Source organism: Pinus tabuliformis, chromosome J (assembly GCF_031772625.1).
Source record: "Pinus tabuliformis cultivar Carrire ecotype Pingquan chromosome J, CPIR1, whole genome shotgun sequence".
NCBI lineage: Eukaryota > Viridiplantae > Streptophyta > Pinopsida > Pinales > Pinaceae > Pinus > Pinus tabuliformis.
Window position 1 is genome coordinate 231389370 of NC_142295.1, and position 22605 is coordinate 231411974.

A 22605-nucleotide genomic window follows, 5' to 3' on the forward strand; every position below is an offset into this window, starting at 1 on the left:
GGGATTGTTTTTGGGCTGCTATCGCCTAGCTCAGCCCAAGAACTAACCCAACCTTCTTGAGACCGAGGTTTTCTAATAGTTAATAGTTAGTCACTTTTATTTCAACATTGTTCATGAAAATTACATTTCCAATAGATTTACAACTTCAAATCTAGGATCACTCTTAACACATGTAAATAACAAATTATCATATATGCAATATAAGTTAAATTCTTTTACACACAGTTTCTAGAGAACTCTACGACTAGATAAAGGTCTTCCAACAAGACAATAACTATCACATCCTTTTGAAAAGAAAGAACACAATATTTATCATCTACATCACCAAGTTTGTCAATACTTGTCTGTTTTACTGACTCTATTCACCTGCAAAGTCACAAGGGAAGAAATCCTCCTCCCAACCAATGAGACTAGTCACTACTGAGTCTATCAGCTTCACATGTGGTTTTGGTTAAAATAGAGACCTGCACAACTTAAATTTCAAGACTATCTGGTCCCATCCAAACTTAGTCTAAAGTTCTCACTTCGAGCACAAAGCTTTACATGGAATTCGAGTGACTAAATCAACTCAAGAATCCCTCTTGTTAACAAAGTCCTTACCAAAACCCTTCAATCCAAAATCTCTTCTCCAGGTAGCCTCAAGTTTGTCTAATCCTATTGGCATCCCCCTTCTCTTCTTTCGAGAGAATTTGCTTACAAGAGCAATTTGGGTAGGTAACCGCCTTACCCCTAACTATCTCCAACCAACCGAAGTGTAAACTTCCTCACCATCTCTTCCCAAATAACTTTATAATTAGCGACACATGTTATTTAAGTTTAACAAATTAGAAAACATTTATATATATATTCATATACATATTTACCTTTACAAAAGTCACAACCAAAAAATTACCAACAATAATTGAATATTTACAATTTTTTACCAAAAAGATATTATATAGAGCTACCCTTTCCTCCCAATATGGCCCTATACTATATAAACATAGATGTAATTTTATCTTTATATATGCGATTAGCGTTTCGACATCCAAGCCCCTCAACAATGCATCACTAAATATTTCACTCACGTCAAAATTTCACGCAGTTGGAGGGATTCCAGAGCTTGAAGTAAGCCTCTCAGGTTACATTTACGGTGTTTCACAAACTCACATGTTGGTCATTCTAGCGTCAAGGATACACCACACATTGATGTAAACTTACTACTAAGTTATTAATTTCTTTGGGAGGTGGCTGATCTATGCTTCATAAAAGGTTTTTTCTTCTCTATATAAAGAAATAGATATAAAATTAATATTAATTTTTTCCCTTTTCTACGTATAGAAATAAATATAAAATTATATTATTTAATAAATATAAATATAAAATTATATTATTTAATACGAAGATTGAAATATTTTATTTATAGTTGATAGTAAAATATTTTTTATTATTACTATATTTTTGTTTTAAATATCACATGTAAATTTAATATAAAGTCAATTACAAATTATATAAATATCAATAATACTATTTTTTCATATTTTTTAAATAATAAATAAACTATATTTCTCACAAGTCCCAGACACCACAATACCAAATTGATAATTTCAGGAACATGTAAAAACTCCATGGACGGTATTGCTGCAAGCGTTTTCCAAAGAATGGCTTGACTGCCAACACCAAGACAGATACCAAAGCATGATATTGGAAATCGCAGAAGAAATGGCCATAGTTGGTCAGTGGAAATCACCAACTCCTCCGAGTCCTGACCAAAATTAATAAATTATTGGAAAATAAGTCCTTGTTGCATTGCCGGTAGAAAATTTGCATGTGGAAGGTGAGGAGGATGGCGACTGAAGAAGGAAGGGTTCGGCAGCTGGCATAGTGTTGGACCTAGGGCCGTAGGGCCGAGGCCTAGGGCCCAATAGCTATGAAAGGGAAGGAGGCAGTGGTCGTTCGTCCGCACCGGTAAAGAGCGCCAGGGGGACGGCAGGTGGAGGTTGAGGACGCCGTGCAAAAGACACCTGGAGGGTTCAGTAACTGTAAAACTTGAAGGCCATTTACCACAGGGGGAAAAAAGGGAACAGAAACAAACGGACAGTGCTTTCTCCGATCTCGATAGCCGACAAGCAACCTGTGATCAGTGATAGTAACCATGGTTAACTCAGACGAGAGCATTGACTTAGACCCAGCCATGGAAGACATTCTCTCCGTCTGGGGGAAAGATCCAACCGCTCAGAACATAGAGCGTTATTTTGGAATGGTGGAAACCCTAGTTTCTCCTCCGTTTTTTCCGGAATCCAAAAGATCGAACCAAACCCTCACAAATTCGCCCAAGGAGTTGGAAGGAGCGGCAGTGGTGCAGCAGGGGGGTAAGTTCTTGCAACAGATTCAAAGGCTGAGCAAGGAAGACCCTCATGCAGGTCTTCTCAAACCACATTACGGCAGCAAAGGGAAACTCGGGTTCGCAGGTCTGATCCTCTCTGGCGGTTTAGAAGACATAGTCAATCTCGGGTCGAAGCTAGGGCAAAGTTCCGAAGGCGATACGGGAAGAATTGCACCAGTCACAAGGGTCTCCATTGCAAAGGGTTCAAATAGTCCAAAGGAAGTCGGGCGGAAGGATCAGGGTTTTGAAGATTACCAGGATCTAAGGGGGGATGACAACCGAGCACTCCAGGGTTTTCAGGTAATAAACCAATCTCACCTTGAGCCCCTCAATTTTTCTTTAAACACCTCGGTAGAGGCCACTCTGGAGTCAAGATCTCCAACCCTGTCCACCGGACCGGGATCCCAAAGAGGGCAGGAGGAGAACGAGGTTTTAAGAGACACTGCCAGAGGAACAAAAAATCCAGGGGGGAAAAGGAAAAAACAGAGAGTGATAAAATCCCATGAGGTAGAAGGGAACCTGGTGTTGGGCATGGATGTGCAAATCGAAGAGGCGCTGGAGGTAGCAGAATGCACACTGGTCGGCAGAGCAAGGGGCAAGAAATTCTCATCTGATTTCATCCAAACCTGGGGGAAGCAGAACTGGCAATCTGAATTAATCAAAGACTTCAGGGTTTTGACTCTTGCAAAAGAATGGTTCTCGGTGCGTTTTGAAAATAAAGGAGCAGCAGAGTGGGTGTTGAAGAGAAATTGGACACTCGGAAACATTCCGGTGCTGTTCAAAAAATGCAGCCCTGTGTTCGATGCAGCCCATGAAAAAGCTGATGTCTTCCCGGTTTGGGTAAGAGCACCCGGGCTACCATCGTTCCTTTGGGTCGAGTCGGTCTTCAAGGCGATTGGGAACAGGTTGGGCACATACTTGGAGGCAGACATGTCCTTCCAGGAAACGCACAATAGAGCAATGGCACGGATTCTCGTCAGCCTTAATCCAAGCGGAGGATTAGCAGAGAAGATAAATCTCCAATATAAAGAATATGTCTTCGAGCAAATCTTGGACTACGAATTTCTGCCCTTCCGTTGCCATAGATGCCATGAGTATGGGCACTTGGCTAAGGAATGCCCCTTAGGCAGGCGGTGGAGGAGGTTCCAGAGAACGAGGACGAGGGCAGAAAAAGATAATAGGCACTTCCAGGTTCGGAAAAACATGGAGATTTCAGAGGATCAGGAAGATGAAATTATGGATTTAGACACGCAGCAGGGGAGGCAGTACCAGAGCGCAGAGGTTCAGGAATCTCCGAGCAAAATGGCAGAAGAAGAACCGGAACACGGGACCGCAAAGGAGAGCCCTGAAGATGCACCTCCGAGTTCAAACCCAAGCCCAGTCGAGGATCCAAAGGGTACGAGCTTAGATCCAAAACATTCTCCTGTTTTTAATATAGAAAATAAAGATGAATGTTTGGATGAATGTCTAGCCCCTGATCCTCTCTCTAAAATCTCCTTTTCTAGAAAAAATGTTAAAAATGCAAATCTGGATGATTGTAATTTGGAAAACTGTATTGAAATTATTTCAGCTGCTATCCCCTCCCTAGATCTGAATTGTGATGGGTGTTGCCCTGAATCTTCCTCTCCGGCCCAGCAACCTATATGCCCTTATAATCTCCGCTCTCAGGATAATAAACCTATTCCCATGTCATCGATGGGAGGCATTGAACCATCCATCCCTTAGAGTCACCCTAGGAAAAAAAGGGGAAGAAAATCTAATCTCTCCATGGCCCAAGTTAAGGCAAAATTCGATGTGGCAGACGGGAAGCAACAGTCTATTACAGGGGCACTTAGAGTGGTGCAAGGCCCCGAATCTGCACTAAAATGATCATAACCTCATGGAACTATAGGGGTTTAGCCAGTAAACCCAAAAAACTGGCTCTCAGGGAGATGGTTATGAACTCCAAGGCGGATGTCCTCCTTCTACAGGAGACCCTGGGGAATGGAGTGGAAATCGAAACAATGCTAAATGCTCTTCTTACAGGGTGGAAATTTACAGCCTTGGACTCAGATGGTCACTCAGGAGGTTTGGCTGTAGGATACAGAGAAGGGAGAATCAAGCTCAGAAACCAATGGGGAATGAAGCAGGTGATGGGACTTGAATGCCAGACTACAGAATTCGATTTTCCTCTAACTATCCTAAATATATATGGTCCATGCCAGGGAAGGATCCCTTTCTGGAACGGATTGATGGCGAACTCGCTTTTGAAGAGTAAATACATGGTGTTGGGAGGCGATCTAAATTTCTCAATAGGAAGGGCGGAGGCTTGGGGTCCAGCTGCAAGAGAGGATCCGCAAACAGATTTTTTCCAGGATCTATTAGCATCAAATAATCTGATAGAAGCTAATCTCATCAAGCTAAAGCTGACCTGGAGGAATAGAAGAGTAGGAGAAGCAAGGGTGGCGAAGAGACTAGACCGCTTCTTACTCAATGAGGACTTATCAGCTATGATTCCTTTATTTAGGCAATGGGTTGAAGAAGGGGGACCTTCAGATCATTTCCCCATCTACCTTGAGCTCTCCAAAATTCCCCCAAAACCTCCTGCCCCTTTCAAATTTAATGCCTCCTGGCTCCAAGAAGAATCTTTCAATAAACTCTTCAAAGAAATTTGGATACACCCAGACAGAAGATCACAAGAGAATAAAGGACTCTTGTTCATGGAAAATCTCAAAAGATTGAAGAAGGCAACAATCTCATGGGCAAAGGACAGAAAAACAAAGTAGACTGAGGAAATATCTAGGATAAACGAGGACCTTCAAAAGCTTGAAAGCATAGAGGCGGATGGCTATGCGACACAGAAATCTAAAGAGAAAATATTAGCCCTGGAGAAGCACAAGAATCAAATTCTGCTGGCAAAGGAGGAGGAATGGAGACTCAAGAGTAGAGCAATCTGGCTCAAAGCAGGGGACGAAAACACAAGCTTCTTCCATAACTATGCAAAAGGGAGGAAGAGTGCAAATACCATCTGGAACTTAAAAAATGAAGGAGGGGAGGCTAAGACGTTTTAAGCCTTATCTGCTCTTGGGCTGAATCACTTCCAATCTTTATTTAAAGACAATGGTGAGATCACCATTGTGGAGGTCATTCAAACAGCGCAATGCTTTCATAGATATGTGGAGGAGGAAGAAGCGGAACAATTAATGGACCCTGTAACAAAGGAGGAGGTGGAAAGTGTCATAAAATCTATGGCAAAAGAGAAGAGCCCCGGACCAGATGGTTGGACAGTAGAGATCTTCCTACACTTTTTTGAGCAGATAGGAGAAGAAATCACAGAAGTAGTAGAGGAGTCAAGAAAGAAGGGAGAAATCTACAGTCCTTTCAATGCAACTTTCATAGCTCTCATCCCAAAAAAGGAAGCTCCGGAATCTTTTGAGGATTTCAGACCTATTTCTTTATGCAACAACATCTATAAAATAATTGCAAAAGTGATTGCACTCAGAATCAAACCAATCCTATCAAGGCATATCTCACCTGAACAATTTGGGTTCTTGAACGGAAGGCAAATTCATGAAGCAATTGGCGTGGCACAGGAGGTCCTCCATAGTGTAAAGCAGAAAAACAAGAAGGGTGCAGTCATCAAAATAGACTTATCAAAAGCATATGATAGGATAAATTGGATATATATTCGTCTGCTCTTAACGCACCTAGGATTCAAAGTGGACTTTATCAGATGGATTATGGGGTGTATCACAGATGTCAGCTATGCAATCCTCATCAATGGCGCAGCCACCCCCTTCTTTAAAGGACAGAGAGGTTTGAGGCAAGGATGCCCCCTGTCCCCTCTGTTATTTCTCTTAGTCGCTGAAGGATTAAGCCAGCTGATTCAAAAAGCCAAAAGGGAAGGTAAGGTAAAAGGTATAGAGGCAGCGGTAAATATGCACATATCTCACCTTCTCTTTGTAGATGACATTTTGGTTTTTACAAATGGTGCCTCAAATGAAATTAAGGAATTAAAAAACATTTTTGACCTTTTCCTGAAAGCAACTGGAATGCAGATTAACCCCAGGAAATCTCAGATTATAGAGGAAGGCCTAAACAGACAAGAAAAAGCTCGTTTCAACTCTTTCTTCCCTTATGGAATGTGCAATATGGATTCCCCGTTTAAGTATTTAGGATTCTGGTTGAAGCCGAACGCATACAGGAAAGAGGACTGGTCTTGGTTAATCGCAAAAATTGAAGCAAAAATAAACCACTGGAGTTTTAAATGGCTATCCAGAGCAGGGAGACTGACGCTAATAAAATCTGTGTTACTAGCCATACCAGTGTTCTGGGTAGCTTTAACATGGGTTCCAAAAGGAGTACTGGAGAAAATAAGGAGAATTTGTAGCAGATTTTTATGGGCAGGATCAAAAGAAAACACGGTTCTACCTTGGGTTGCCTGGGAGAAAGTGGCGAGGCCAAAAGACTGGGGCGGCTGGGGGATAAAAAGCCTCCCTGATTTTAGTCTCTCATTGGCAGCCAAATAAGGGTGGAGACTTATTAAGATGGAAAATCTCTGGACAAGAATGGTAAAAAGAAAATGTATCGACCCAACTCCACTAGAAGAGTGGATCAGGAACCCAGACAAGAACAAAAAGAACGTCTCTGTAATATGGAAAGCAACAGTGGAATCTTTTAAGGTGATAGAGCAAGGTCTTGCATGGAAGGTTGGGAACATAGAAAAGGTAAAGATCGGGAAGGATCCGTGGGTAGGCTGCAATGAAAACTATGTCCTCCCTCCTGGCCTAGCTCAGCATTTAGAAGATAAAGGTATACTCTTTTTAAGCCAAGTGGAAAAAACGGGACATTCAACCATTTGGGGACAAGCATGGAAGAGTGAAGAAGATCTAGAATTAGATCATAGATGGAGGAACGAATGGAGAGCTTTTATCCAGGAACTTTCTAGATCCAATGTGAGATTGAATAACAGCCAGGATGAGTTAATATGGGCGCATGCAGACTCGGGGGAATATGCTCCAAAAAGTGGTTACAAATTCCTCATGTCTAGGAAAGGATGGGGAGCGCTGGAATGGTGGCCGAAACAGCTATGGAAACTTAAAAGCCCTCCAAAGTCAAAAATCCTTTTCTGGTGCATTCTAAAAAGTAAAGTCCCAACTTGGGACATACTGCAATCCAGATATATGTACGGGCCTGGGAGATGCACTCTGTGCAAATTAGAAGCTGAATCCATAAATCACCTCTTCCTCAAGTGTCCAGAAACTCTTAAGATTTGGGGAGAGGCAGGAAATCTCCTGAACAAAAAGCTAGAATGGGAAGGTGAAAATGTGCAAGAGGCATGGAAGAAGTGGTGGCAATTATATTCAGATGGAAACATGCGCAATCTACCTTTAATCATCAGTTGGGGGGTATGGATCGCTAGGAACAGGAGCATATTCCAGGACAAGGAAACCCCAGTGACCATCACAGCAATCCATAGCATTTCTATCTTTTCTAGTATTCCAGAACCTAAGGAAACCCATCCTCAAAGAAGCGTCTCAGAGGTTCATATAACAGAAGGAATCCCTTGGGTTTTTTTTGACGGAGCATCTCAAAACAATAAAGCAGGAGCAGGCCTAGTCATACACAAAAAGTCAAACCACATCCTTAAAGCTTCTGTAGGAATAGGAACAGGTTCAAACAACTATGCAGAAATGCTCGCCTTGAAATTCCTTCTATGCTGGCTTATTCAAAGGAACGCTCTCACAATTCAGATCTTTGGAGATTCCCTAAATGTGATCAGATGGGTAAACGGTCAAAGCACATGCAGAAATCAAATCTTAAAACAAATTCTGGAGGAAACTCAGATTTTAAAATCATATTTTAACAGCTTCTCTCTATGTCACATTTTCAGGGAAAGGAATGATACAGCCGACAAGCTTTCTAAAGAAGGTCTGCAGCAGGATTTGGGCAGCTGGAAAATCTTAGAGGAAAATCAAGGTCAAATCAGCAGATCCGAACAGCCTCCTTATGATCAACTCTTCTGAACTTTTGGCAGCGTTTTTCGTTTTCTTTTTCATATCAAAATCTAAAATTTACACTTCTGGAAAACTAAGACTTTTAAGCTATGGTAAATATGACAGTTTATATAATATGTATGTTCATGTAACGGGTTGTTTTTCCTCTTTGTTGAGGAGACCCAATTCTTTTTTTGGACAGTTATTCTGAACAGTCTTTAGTTTCAAGCTTTTTAGACAAAGGGAACCTCAGTTCCGGACAAAACAAGCAAAAAAGATGAATCAGATTGACAGTTTCGCCTCTTAAGGGAAACTGGTCACAAGCAAAAGACAGAAAAGTATTTTTGTAAAACAGAGAAAATAGTCACACACTATGAACAGAGATGCGTCAGCATATGCAATATAAACTTTTTATTGTCTTAATAAAAAGTTTCGTTTTTTCCTTTGGAAAAAAAAAATAAACTATATTTCTTTGTTATATTAAAAGATAAATTATTTTTTTATTTTTGTTATTTTATATCTTTATATAAAATTAAAATGCATATTAAAATAACATCTCTTCCCTATCGTTCTACGGAGCGCTTCTATGTGCAAAGATAGATTTGCTAAACCATTAATAAATAATAATATATTTTAATTTTGGTAAGGTGGTGATTACTTAGTTTTTGTGGGGATTACTTCTTATTAAAAAAGGTTGAGAGCAGAAGTGAATCGTTAAGTTGGTTTACACATGTGAACTTATATTGTGCAATTATCATATTAAAATTATTTGGAATTCCATTTGTTATCTAAATACTTGGATATAAATTTCATATACTGTTTTGTTTTCTAAATACTTGGATATAGATTTCATGAATGTTAGTAGTGGATATTTGCTTCATTGCGAGGCTTATTTAATTATTTAATTTTATGTATGTTCACGGAGTTTAATTTGGATTGATGTTAAGCGCAACTCTTGGCCGTTCCTTCGGAGTCATAGTAGTCAAAGATGAGCATTAATACACACTTAAATTTAACACAGTGAAGCCTCAAATAATATTCATAGCATGAATCTAATTTGGCAAGAACTGATCAGAGTTATATTTTCCAAGATAAACATTAATCCACAATTAAATTTAATAGAATGAAGCCTTAAGCAACACCAACACAAGCGCCATATTCATAGTATGAAACTAATTTATAAAAAAACGATCAGAGTTAAATTTAGTATTAAAAAATAAGTATTAATCCACAATTACATTTAATAGAATGAAACTTAAACAACAGTAACACACAATATTCATAGTTTGAAACTAATTTGACAAGAAATGATTAGAGTTAACTAGTTTCAATCCCACTTCTTCACCCCTGTGAGCATCACCCGATGCAATGAGTGCTAAGTGAACTATTCAAAAATCATGAGAAATTAGTTAGTTACGACTACCTCTCATGGAAATGGTCATACGTTTGAATGACTTACTTAACGCAGTTGAATCCCAAAAATGATATCTAATATAATGCACTGCGTAAATCCCCCATACTTAAATTCAAAAAGAGTCAAGGGATCTCTACTTGAATGGTTCATGAGGCACAATACTTGCTAAGGTTTTGCAAATGGGGTAGCAAGCTAAGTGGGCTTGATTGTGGGGAAAACTCCACAGTTAAGCGCGCTTGACCCAGAGGAGTTCTGGGATGGGTGACCTCCTGGGAAGCCCTGGTTACCGGGTACAAGCCCCGGAAGTGATGATTGATGCTATGTGATTCGTTCTCCACATTTCACTAGTTTCAATCCCACTTCTTCACCCCTAGTCAGTTACGACTACCTCCACTACCTCTCATGGAAATGGTCATACTTTTGAATGACTTACTTAACGCAGTTGAATCCCAAAAATGATATCTAATAGAGTTAACTAATTTGACAAGAAATTACTAGAGTTAAATTAAAGAATGAAGCCATTTATTACGCAAACACTATGTTTACTGGAGTTAAATCAAAGAATGAAGCCATTTATTACGCAAACACTATGTTTACTGGAGTTAAATCAAAGAATGAAGCCATTAACAACGCAAACACTATGTTCATGGTATGAAACTCATTTTACAAGAAAGAGTTCGACTTGAGATCAGAGATTTGCGAGAGGGAGTTGTAAACAATACCAGCACGATATTCATGGCATTATTTATTATTTATATTCTTACTAAAGCTCCACACTGTAGACCTTACAATATAAACGTCCACTTATTGAACTGCAATGTGGGATAGTGAGAAGTTTTCATTCTACATTGCACTGGTTGGGTGGCCACGCGACGATCCCGAGTTTTTCAGGCCAAACGACCCGCCCTTAGAATGTACTGGTGATACACTGCAGCAACCGCAGCTCCAATCAGCGGACCAACCCAGAATATCCACTGCCATACATTCAATCCATTAAACGATAAGTCAACATCAAATTTCATTTCTATCCATAGAAGTCTCCTTTTCGAGGTTATTTAGATCAGTAAAATGCAATGCTTCCAAACAGAGAATTATAGATAAATCTTACAAGGTCGTCCCAGGATTTTTGATGGCCGTATATCACAGCGGGGCCAAAGCTCCTGGCAGGGTTGATGCCTGTGCCTGTGATGGGAATGGTTGCCAAATGGACCAAGAATACCGCTAACCCAATTGGAATCGGAGCCAAAACCTGCATTAACCAATTAGTCATATTAGTAATTTCCATCAGTGAATGAATATTTAATAACACCAAGGTTCATATATATAGAGAGAGAGAGTTTGAAGGGTGGCAGAGTATAATTTGTGTTATGTACAGGGATGTGGGAGTGGCGGGCTTTGCGCTTGGGGTCTGCTGCAGAGAAGACGGTGTAAACCAAGACGAACGTGCCAATTATCTCCGCAAGAAGGGCAGTTCCCTTGGAATAACCGGAAGATACAGAGTTGGATCCGCCTGCGTTGGAGGCATATAAACTCCCCTGAATGCCCTTCACAAGGGCAGTTCCGCATAGGGCACCCAGGCATTGAGCTACAATGTACAATAGGGCGCGAGGAAGAGAGGCCCTCCGGGCAAGAAACAGTGCAAACGTGACTGCCGGGTTGACGTGACCCCCTGCACACACGCATTGATGATTAACGTGATATTTCAGTATATTTACATGAAATATGGAATCAGATTATGATCAGGGCTGCCAAATATGCTTGGCTTCTTATATACCTGAAATTCTCGATATGCAGTATATGAGAACGTACATCATTCCTCCGAAAGCCGAGGCTTCTCCCAACAACCCCACTCCGCCACATCTACCTTTGGTTGCTTTGTCTTCAACAACAGTTGTGAGTGTTATGTAGAGGAAAAGCAGCGTAGCGACGAACTCAGCTATGGCGGCTCTGTAGAACGACCACAACTTCAATTCTAGCGAATCCAAAAGAGGGGCGGGGGCATGATCTTCATAATCCCTGCTCTGTTGTTCTCCGCCTTCTACTGCCATCGCTGCCATCCTGCTCTTCTCCTTAGCTTAACAGCAAAAACTGTACTGCTAATAATGGATACTCCACAGTGTGGATTTTACAGACGAAGGCCGCCGGTTAAATAGCAGTGAGGAGAGCTAACGTACCGTAGCCGTCAAATGACTGTAGAGAATAAGCGAGCTGGATTTACTGTAACAGTCGGGGGACCAGTCTCGAGTACCGCTCAGCTAAATTTCCCTACGTGAAGTAAAGAACACTGAACTTATGTCGCTTAGAGATTATATTATTTTGTAAAGCTGTATCAAGGCATCCTTAGCTTCTAAACTCATTTTAGAGATACAACAACATTTCGCATTCGCTTGTTCAGTTGGTTCCCTTTAGAGATTTATTAACGGTGTCTGATTTTTTTTTGGATTTTTTTGAAATTTGGTGGATAATTTTTTGGTGAAATTTTGATTTGTATTATTTAAATTAGTTTTTTGAGTGTATATATAAATTTAGTATTGTAAAAATCTTTAGAAAAATTTGATTTAGAAAAATTTGATTGTGTATGAGTTAATTATCAAATTTGTGATTTCATTTTAATAAATTTCTGATTAAAATAAATAAATAAAAAACACCAATTTTTTTTTCCAAAAATCACACTAAAAACAACTTATTTATTAAGCATATAAAAATAATTTAATTATTTATACGCACTGCAAATATATCGCTTTATCGCTTTGGGAATACATCTTTTTAGAGTGGTGAAAAAACTCAAGAAAAATATAGGAAATTATGTAGCATAAACATAAATTTGAAATTTTTAATCTAAATTGTAGATTCTCTTATCCACAATATGTAGTCAGTTCGCTAACTCAATTTTACTCCATATCTCTTGACGGGTTAGGTTTACAATCTGCATAAAATAAATCTCGGGAAAACACTAAAACATTGAATTTTAATTTAAAAATTAAAATATAATTAAAAATTCCAAACTTTATATTAATTTATGTTTTGAATTAAAAATTTAACCTACATTCTAGAGGTATATATAAAACCGAGTAAGATTAATTTTAAATATGGTAAATTTTTAATATAAAAATAAACCTATTATTTTATTATATTAAATCATTTCATAAATATTAGCTTTTTTATTTATTTTATTATTATACATTTTTTTTAATTTTTTAATTTAAAAGTGTTCTGGTTTTAAAAATTATATTATTGGTTTAGTTATATAAATTAAATCATTTTATATTAGTAGATATCATTTTATAATTAATATCAAAATTACTCTATAATAAACATCAAACATCAATTTTTTTTTTTAATAATATATCACATTATTAAAATTTAAAAAATCATAAAAATTAAATAGATTATAATTTATTTTATTATTATTATTATTATTTATTTATATGGTTATCTATTTGTTTTTGTTTTTGTTTTTGTTTTGATTGATATTAGCCAAAATTATATTTATTATTTTTTGACGAGGTGACATACTTACACATGTCCTTCATACTAGATTATATAATGAGGCTCTCCACAATTTTTAATTATTTATTTATATGGTTATCTATTTTTTGTTTTGTTTTGGTTGACATTAGCTAGAATAATTTTTATTATTTTGGAGGACGTGACATACTTACACATGTCCCTCATATTCGATCATAGAATTCTCTCTGCTCAATCACCCTCTCATCTCAATGAGCCTCTCCACTATTTTTAATTATTTATTTATATGGTTATCTATTTTTTGTTTTGGTTGACATTAACGAAAATTATTTTTATTATTTTTTGAGGATGTGACATACTTACACGTCTCTCATACTGGATTGTAGAATGAGTCTCTTAGCTCAATGAGCCTCTCCACCATTTTTAATTATTTATTTATATGGTTATCTATTTTTTGTTTTTGTTTTGTTGACATTAGCGAAAATTACTTTTATTATTTTTTGAGAACATAACATACTTACACATTTAGGTAAATTTCTTTATAGATTGTAAGAAGAAATTATAATTATAATTATATATATATATGAGAAAACGTGTAACCAAATTTTTGACCACTGAGATTAACTCTATTTTATTTGAGATTCTTAATATGTAAATAGACTATTTATAATACATGGATCAATACCTTTTTACCAATGCAACTTACAATGCTTAACTTTGAAAAAAGATAAATTGATTTTCCAGTATTATTAAAATAAGTAAATTGTAAACATTTAATTGGAGAGGTCTTATTGCAGTCTTTGCACAAGATAATGCCATGTAGATTATTACGGGACATATTTTATGCAGTAATTCATGGATATGGTTGCAATATTTATACATTATTTTTGGATATTTGTGTAGTGATCTTTTATTTGTAAGTTTTGAAGGAAGTAAATAACATATCTATCATCAGTTATTTCCCACCATAGTTTAAACAAACAATTAATTTATCCATTTCACATCTCAATTTATGAGTTCCTCACAAAGCAAGACTATAGGATTCCATTTACCTATTAACCACAATTAATTTAGCTAACATTAACCAATATAGGTTATAATTTTTATTTTTATTTTTTTATTTTTTATGTATTTTTTCATATAGCATAATTTTTAACTTAAGTAGAAAGCTGCCATAAACATTTGTTTTATAAGACATTTTTTCATAAAATAATTTTTTAATTAATAAATTTATTTAAAAAACAAAATAAAAATAGCTATTTTTTTAGACAAATTCAACTTTTAATTTGTCTACACTATTAAAAATATCTTAAAATATTATGTGTAAATTAAATTCTTACCATTCATCTAATAGTTATTAACAATTAAATTAAAATTTTAAAAAATTTATTTCAAAATAAACTCTTATTAAAACAATTAATATTTTAAAAAATATTTTATTTTTAAAATTTAATACACCTGCTCTTTATAAACTCTATGTCATATTAGCAAGTAGATGGAATAGAAAGTCCTTTTCATAACGACCCTGTCATGTTTTTGACATGGCTTCGGATTGCATTAATGTGTGAGTATTTTTTAAAAATAAAGCGTATTAGTGCATTAAAAAAACAGGCAAGTGGTTTCATTGTTTTGCCGGATTTGTACTGTTTTCGATCTGTCTACGGAGGTAGAAGACGCTTCCTCTTTCAAGATCTTTAAGCGAAAGTTGTAGAGATTGTTTACAACTCACAAGCTTTAGAGATTCATAGAATATTTTTTTCCCAGTAAGGAAAAAACAGTTGTATTAATATAGTGTACAAAAATATAGTGTATATGTTCGATATGATGTATCTCATCATGATCACTGTTTTTGTAAAATAACTGGAGTCATTAGCAATCCCAGTATATGTCATCAACATATTACATTCATAGTAGTCATTGTAAGCAAAAATTAAAACCTACATATGGAGTCAATTTAATATATACAGTATCTCATCCTAGAGCATCTTTGTACATGATTATTTGCACCACATCTGCAGAAAAAGAAACAACTTTTGCATGTCATTGTAAAGAAAAACATATCCTGTGCATTAAGAAAGCTAGTAGTATATCATCCTGTAAGTATTCACAAAATCACAAAAAGTATACAAAAAACAACATATAATAGATGACTGATTCCTTGCATTAGAAGATGATTTATCTGGGCAAAGAAAGCAAACCAACATCCATTATGTGTCCATCCATCACAATGTTGATATGCATACCGTCTAGTTCATCCAGTAAGCCCCTCTTTGACATACCATCTACATTTTGATTATGTTCTCGTCCAATGTGCTGTAGAGTTGAGTCCTTTAAAGTATGCCAAATGTGCTCTATTTGGCATAGCCATCCATTCAAAGTAGGTTGTTTAATTTTGATTTTACCATGAATGTGCTCAATAGTAGTCCTAGAGTCTCCATATATATGAATAACTGGAATGTTGAGGAAAGTAGTGAACCATAATAATCCCCATAAGGCAATCACTTCTTCCTTCATATTCGAGCCTCTACCGGCTCCCTAGTGTACCCAGTACTCTTGTACCTTTGAGAATTTTATCCAGAAACCACATCCACATATGCCTCTTTGTTCCGCCCCATCAAAAAAACCAGTGCTCTTTTCTACTTTTTTATTTTTACCACTATCCTATAAACTGCCAATCATATATCACTTCTTAATATTGTCCAGCATGTGGGTAACATTACCCAAGGCATTTTCAAAAATAATTATGTTGTGATTGTTCCATATCTCCCAGAAGATGGCAAGGGGAATCGTACACCAAGATGGTTTTTTATTGCTCCACCAAATCAAACAGTCCTCAATATTATCAAAATGTATGTAGGGAAAACCCACATATGCAGCAATATGTTCCCAAATCATATTGGCGACAGGACATGTTAGGAATAGATGTGTATTATCTTTGCCAACATGTCTACAAAGTACACAATATGTTGGCCCCTGCCAATTCCTCTTTTTTAGGTTCCCCCATATAAGATTCTTATTATGCCATACAAGCCAAATAAAAGCAGTCATTTTGATAGGCATCTTGGTTTTCCAAAAATTGTAGAACCAACATACCTCAATAGATTGTGTCTCTTGTCTGCAAAGGGAATTATATGCATCCACCACCATCACTCCTCCAACCTTCATCTTCCCATTCCATGTAATCTGATCACCCTTCGCATCCCAACAAATACCAGTCAATTTCATATTCTGCTTGACATGTTCCCATTCAAGTGCCATCTGGTCCGTCAATCCTAGATCTCCATCATTTTTCCAAATTGGTATATGACCCTGCCATTCTTGAATCACTTGATTCTAGAAAAAATGCCCCTCCTATTTAGTTTCTGTATCAGCTCCATAGAAACCATATCAAGTGTATTGATACCCATAATCTGATCTAGTCCCATAATAATACGGTGTCCCGACCCCAAACGCCAACACAAGCTCCTTAAGAAAAAGGTCTTAATTTTACATAAACTTCGCCAAATAGCCAAGCCAACAGAGACTCTGATATTTCCACTACGCATCCATATAGTAAAAGGTTTGTCCTTTAAATATTTTTTCCTGACAATACAACCCCATATTCCAGCATCGAATATTTCCCTCCACAGCGTTTTCATCAGAAGAGCCCATCCAAACAGCTTCATGTTTAATATACCCCAACCGCCCATACGCTTAGGCAAGGTAATCAGCACCAGTCTGGATAGACGGCATTTGTGGGAGCATGTCATCCCCGACCAAATAAACTAAGATGTGAGACAATTCAGTTTCTGTAGAATAGCTTTAGGAAGATGGTATAAATGAGCCCAATATACTCCCAATTGAGTAATGACAACTTGCGTGAGGGTAATACGTCCTCCCAGGGAGAGGCATCTAAACTCCCAACCTGTAATCCTTTTATAGAATTTATCTATCAGCCACATCCAGTCCTGATTTCGATATCTACTAGGTTTGATATGAAATCCCAAATACTTTATACCACCTTCCAGAGAGACTGCCTCAATCCCAAACAGATTTTGTATAAATGCAATGTCATCCATGTTGCAGGAGCCATATAAAATGGAAGATTTGTGTACATTCATAATGAGCCCCGATGCCCTCTTGAATATTTTAAAGATATGTGATAGTACATACCAGTCAGCTCGTTTAATCAAGCCCATGATCAAAACATCATCCACAAAGAAGCTGTGGGAGATTTTGATATCCCTGCCCAAACTCAGTGCCCCGAAAACTTCACTTTCCACTGCTTTTTTTATCTTCAAGCTAAGACTGTCCATCGCCAATATGAACAACAATGGTGAGAGGGAACACCCCTGCCTGAGCCCTCTCCCAACACCAAAAAATCTAGTTGGGTATCCATTGATCACAACAGCATATCAAACATTTGTGACACATGCCATTATCCACTCTATGCCTCTACACTGTAATCCTATTTTATGAAGGATCAACCTCAAAAACGCCCAGTCAAGGAAATCACATGCCTTCTGAAGGTCCACTTTCATGATGGTTGCGATTAATTTTTTTCCATGTATAGAATGCAAGCATTCCTGTGCGATTGCCATTGCATCATGAATCTGGCCGTCTTGTAAAAAACCATATTGTTCTGGAGAAATGTACTTCGATAGTGTGTCCTTCATCCTGTTGGCAATCATTTTTGATATAATCTTATAGATAAGATTACATAAAGAAATGGGCCGATAATCTGATAAAAAAACCGATTTGTCCTTCTTTGGAATCAGAGCTATGTATGTAGAGTTGATGTGTGGATGAATATAACCTCTGTCTCATGATTCTTGCACCATATTTACCAGATCTCCCTTGAAGATGTCGAAGAAATGAGAGAATAGTTCAACCATCCAGCCGTCTGGGCCAGGACTCTTATCACACTTCATGGTTTTTAGAACCCCCCAAATTTCTTCCTCTGAAACCTCCTTGCATAAGTTGTTGTTTTCTTCCTCCTTGAACATATGTGGGTACTCCTCTATCCCCCAAATTTGGTCATCTACATTCTCATGTTCCCTACGGTTGTAGGCCTTCTCAAAATGCAGGGTCGCCTCTCTGCTAATCCCCTGTTGTGTTATATGTTTATTTCCCACTTCATCGACAATTTCCCATATAGAATTGATTTTCCTTCTATAGTTTGCAAATCTATGGAAGAATTTTGTGTTTTTGTCACCTTCTCGTATCCAAATATCCCTTCTCTTAAGGTGCCATGTCACCTCCCTGTGCTTCAAGATCTGCTTCCTTTTCTGTTCCAGTGAGTGTATTTTATCCCGAACCACCCCGGATAGTTGTTGTGTTAATAGCTGAGGTCGCAAAGATGACAAAGCCTCTGATATCTTAGTCAATTCCATTTTTCGTAATGAGATTTGCTTGAGCTCCCATATTTTAACCACCTGTTTTAGGAAACAAAGATTTTGCAGCATACACAACATATGGGAAGAGGAAGTTGATGTGTTCCTTTTCCAGTGCTCCCTGACCAGCTTGTCAAATTCGGGGTCCGCCAACCATACCCAATTGAATTTGAAAGGCATACCAATGCGAACATCCCCCCGATGCCAGCCAAGAGTAATAGGCTGGTGATCTGATATGAAAATGTCGACAATGTCCGATTGGACAAAACCAAGCCATTCTACAACTTGTTCCTAGAGTAAAAATCGATCCAGTCTTTTGGCGACATAGCCATTGCCCGTTCTCCCATTGTCCCAAGTCGGTCCAGACTTACAAGGGCATATACCAATAAAGTTATAATCAATAATGATATCTTTTATCTGAGCAAAAACTGGGTCTGCTCTACCATTACCTCCCCATACCTCATCCACACCAGTTGTACAGTTCATATCTCCCGCCATGATCAGAGAGGATAATCCAAATATCTGAGAGTCCTCCAGCTTCTTCTAGAATAAGCCTCTATCCCTGTATGGGGCATAGATGTTCAAAATGTGAATCCGGCCAGGCAGACCTCTAATATTACCTGGCAAAAGCATACCAGCAATGCATGAATAGGCCTTCATCTTGACCCATCGGGGGCCTCGTAACGCAACAAGTCCCCTAGACAAGTTGTCTGCATCTGAAGCCACCATATACTAGTTTGGTAACAATTTTCTAAAATACTTTATAACCTGGCCAGCGGAGTGAATAGTCTCTTGTAGTAGAATAATGACAGCGTGGGTCGAAAGGAAAATCCCTTTTAAGGCCAAAAAATTGTTGGACAGCCCCAATCCCTTGATGTTCATAGACAAGATGTAGTTCATGGGACATCGGTTATGGGCTACTTTGCTCTAAGGGCACGTGGAGAGGATGAAGACGCAATGGGGACATCTGTTAAAGAACGTGAGTCAAAAGAATCAAAAGGGATATTCCGGGGTCATCCCCGGAAATGTCGATTGTCTCGGCTATTCTTCCGTCGGACCGTAATATTTTTGGCCGATGTTGGGCTAATGACAAGGGATGTGGATCTAGATGGCTTGTGGATAGTAAGCATGTGCAAATCTAATGTCTTCCACTGCAAAAGAAAATGAATTTCACTGTCGACTGAGTTGGTGGGGGAGGCAACAGGTGAAATGGGAGAGGTGGGTCGATCAATGCAAGGTGGAACTGTGATGGGAGTAGGGTGACGTTTAGGGGAGGGGATATAGGTAATGTGAGATGTGGATGGTACCATGTAAGGTAGACTATGAGTTGGAAAAGTGGAGGTATGGAGGGGCTCAAGTTGATATATAAGGGGAATGTTATTTGACAATGGCAGGGATCTCACTCCCATTTCTAATGAGCTAGAGTCCTCATATGTCCAAGAGGAAGATTGGACCAGAACCGACACAGATTCAACACAAATTAATGGAGGAGAAATCCCAGCAGAAGTAGTAGTAGTGATATGTGAAATACCTAGGGGATGCGTCGCCATTTTCAAAATAGGAGTATTTTCGTAGCCATCTTTTCGAGAACCTAGCAAACCGACACCTTTGAGTTGTTCATCACCCATCCTTCTTCTGTCAAACATGCACTTTCCACTTCTTTTGCGTGGACATTATGCCATAAGGTGGCCCATGTGGTGACATATAAGACACCGGAAAGGAATGCTCCAAAAGTCCAGTCATTGATGTAATTGTGTATCTTCCCATTTAATCTCAATATGATCTAGAAAGGTACCATAATAGTCTTTCTCGATCAAAATACAAGAGATTTGCTTATCTTTTGCCCCCAAACAATGTGGATCAACGTATTAACATCGATGAATAGCATTACCAATATCCGTCAGAACTTGCATAGTCCAAAATTCAATAGGTAAACCTGGTATTTTTACCCATATAAGCTTGTTTTTGGGTGTCTCCTTCAGGGGATTAAACCCCACATACCATGCATGCAATGTTAAGAAGCTACAACCCTTTATCTGCAATTTCTTTTTAATTGTCTGCAAATCCTCTTCACTGAGAAAGTGGAATCTATAACAACCCCCCATCAGTCTCACTACCGTTGGCATATACCCTAACAACGATTTTCATTTTGAAGCTATCTAGTCTCGCATCTCTCCCTCACTTGGATCAGAGAAATATCACTTACCTACCAGCACCCTTTTGCTCAGAATGGAAACTCTGTCAATGAGAACATTGTAGCCAAAACATAGCATAGGAGCCCGGGTGGCAATATCAATGGAATGTTGTTTGTTCTTGCTACGTTGATGACTAGCCTCCCGACCTTGCACTTGTACACCAGTTGTTGCATGATCTCCACCTGGCCTCCACAGAGGAGTCATTTCCGGGCACCATGAGTGTGGTTGTGCTGGCCCACCTACCCATTCAACTCCCATGCCTTGTGGATACTTAGACTCAGCCTCCAACATGGCCTTGATGAACGCTTCTTGAGCCGACGTGTCTGATTCGAAAGGGACCATCCGGAATGAGTGTACAATATGATGTCAAGGTCGGCACAACTATTAACATAAATAGAAATTAAGGACCGGCATGTATGGTCTTAAATAGCTATAAAGGGTCTTCAAGTAGAAAGGACACTTAAATAGGTGAAATCAGCAGTGGATCCCAAAAGAGAATGTTTTGGGATTACAACAGTGTCCAAAAGATCATCTGTCTCATAAAAAAACGTACCCATAATACATAGACTGAGGTACAAAGTTGTCCCAATGTAGCTTAGTAGAGTAAACCAAATCAGTATGGTTATTTAAAAGAAAAGTATATAACACCTGCAGCTGCACCACATATCAATTTGAAATCATGCCTGGGACAGTTTTGGCAGCAGAATTGAATTGTGATGCGGACCCAAGTCAAATCACATAAATCTTCCCCCTACCAATAGAAGTTTAAAAGAGGAAAACCAGTGGGTTAATCAAGTCGGTCTTCTGAGGAAAAAAACCACCCGTGGAACCATTGGAACTACTCCGAGAATATGGAGTCGATGATAACAGTTCCAAGTGAAGATGTGAAGTTAGATTGCTGGTTGAAACAAGATCCAGAAACTCTAATCCTGTTTAACCCAAACAAGCTTGGGCATCTAGATATATCAGCAATCTGTCAATAAAAATATGTCATAAGCATTCCTTGCAGCAGCAACAACAAAAACATCCCCACGTAAACCACCACCTATTACATACACGAAATCCAAACTCCTTGTAGGGTCTTGTAATAATGAAAGAGTTTTTCCATCTATTCCATAGAGTATAGTAATTTCCAGGATTACCCTCCTGTTGTGGAATATGAGGCCAGATTAGTGAAAAGAGTTCATTCCAATTTGGCATCAGTCTGCCAATGTCCAACCGGGAAGTGGGTTTTAATGATGCATAAAATAATGTAGGCAGCAATAAGAAAAATCATCAAAATATGGGAAGACTTAGATATGTCGAGGGATGTAATATGATCCAGAAAGGTGCCTGGCATATTAGCAATCCAAAGAAACCGGATAATGTAGACCCTGTATCCACTACTGCGAGAAAAAACCAATAATAACAAGTGAAAAATATGAAAAATAAACCAAGAAAGTCAGGGAATTAGATTAATGCACCATCTATGATAGTTAGGATTACGTCACCACCTAAGTCCTCCACCGCGTAACATTCATATCCACATTCAATGGTGTAGTAATGCCATTCTCCCGGTACATTCTCCCTGGACATCGCTGCGAGTCAATCCCTGGTGTTTCTGCCATGCTCTTCAGCGTGTTTCTGACCTTCAGTTGAGAGCCTAGGTGATTCTGCCACGGGAAACTACAACCCCGCCTTTCTATGAACCACGTATTAGATATTACCTCTCAATTGCTTGAGAGGTAAGTTATTTTTCCTTTTGTTTGTAATGAAATAATACAAATTTCAATTTTTGTTATTTTTAATGGTAGATTGAGTATTAACATGGTTATGA

The 22605-nt window shown here is 38.2% G+C and overlaps 2 protein-coding genes and 1 pseudogene across 3 annotated transcripts; 1 reads left to right on the plus strand and 2 right to left on the minus strand.

Moving 5' to 3' along the window:
- Positions 1–6912: 6912 nt before the first annotated feature.
- LOC149226576 (uncharacterized) lies at positions 6913–8370 on the plus strand. Its single transcript, XM_089380236.1, has one exon. The coding sequence runs from the start codon at positions 6913–6915 to the stop codon at positions 8368–8370; it is 1458 nt and encodes a 485-aa protein (XP_089236362.1).
- Positions 8371–10377: 2007 nt separating this feature from the next.
- LOC149226577 (putative aquaporin PIP2-8) lies at positions 10378–11802 on the minus strand (annotated as a pseudogene). The gene is made up of 4 exons (XR_016247059.1): positions 11529–11802; positions 11128–11423; positions 10863–11003; positions 10378–10728 (listed from the first exon to the last, which is right to left on the minus strand). The product of XR_016247059.1 is annotated as a putative aquaporin PIP2-8 (transcript).
- A 6222-nt stretch (positions 11803–18024) lies between these two features.
- Positions 18025–19092, minus strand: LOC149226578 (uncharacterized). Its single transcript, XM_089380237.1, has 3 exons — positions 18978–19092; positions 18721–18824; positions 18025–18636 (listed from the first exon to the last, which is right to left on the minus strand). The coding sequence occupies exons 1-3, from the start codon at positions 19090–19092 to the stop codon at positions 18025–18027; spliced, it is 831 nt and encodes a 276-aa protein (XP_089236363.1).
- Positions 19093–22605: the final 3513 nt, after the last annotated feature.

Coding starts and splice junctions, on each gene's coding strand:
- LOC149226576 (XM_089380236.1), top strand. CDS start 6,913: ATGGTAAAAAGAAAATGTATCGACCCAACTCCACTAGAAGAGTGGATC.
- LOC149226578 (XM_089380237.1), bottom strand. CDS start 19,092: ATGGCGGGAGATATGAACTGTACAACTGGTGTGGATGAGGTATGGGGA. Junction 18,825..18,977: donor TATTGATTATAACTTTATTG/GTATATGCCCTT, acceptor TTTTCATATCAG/ATCACCAGCCTATTACTCTT. Junction 18,637..18,720: donor ACCCCGAATTTGACAAGCTG/GTCAGGGAGCAC, acceptor TTCCTAAAACAG/GTGGTTAAAATATGGGAGCT.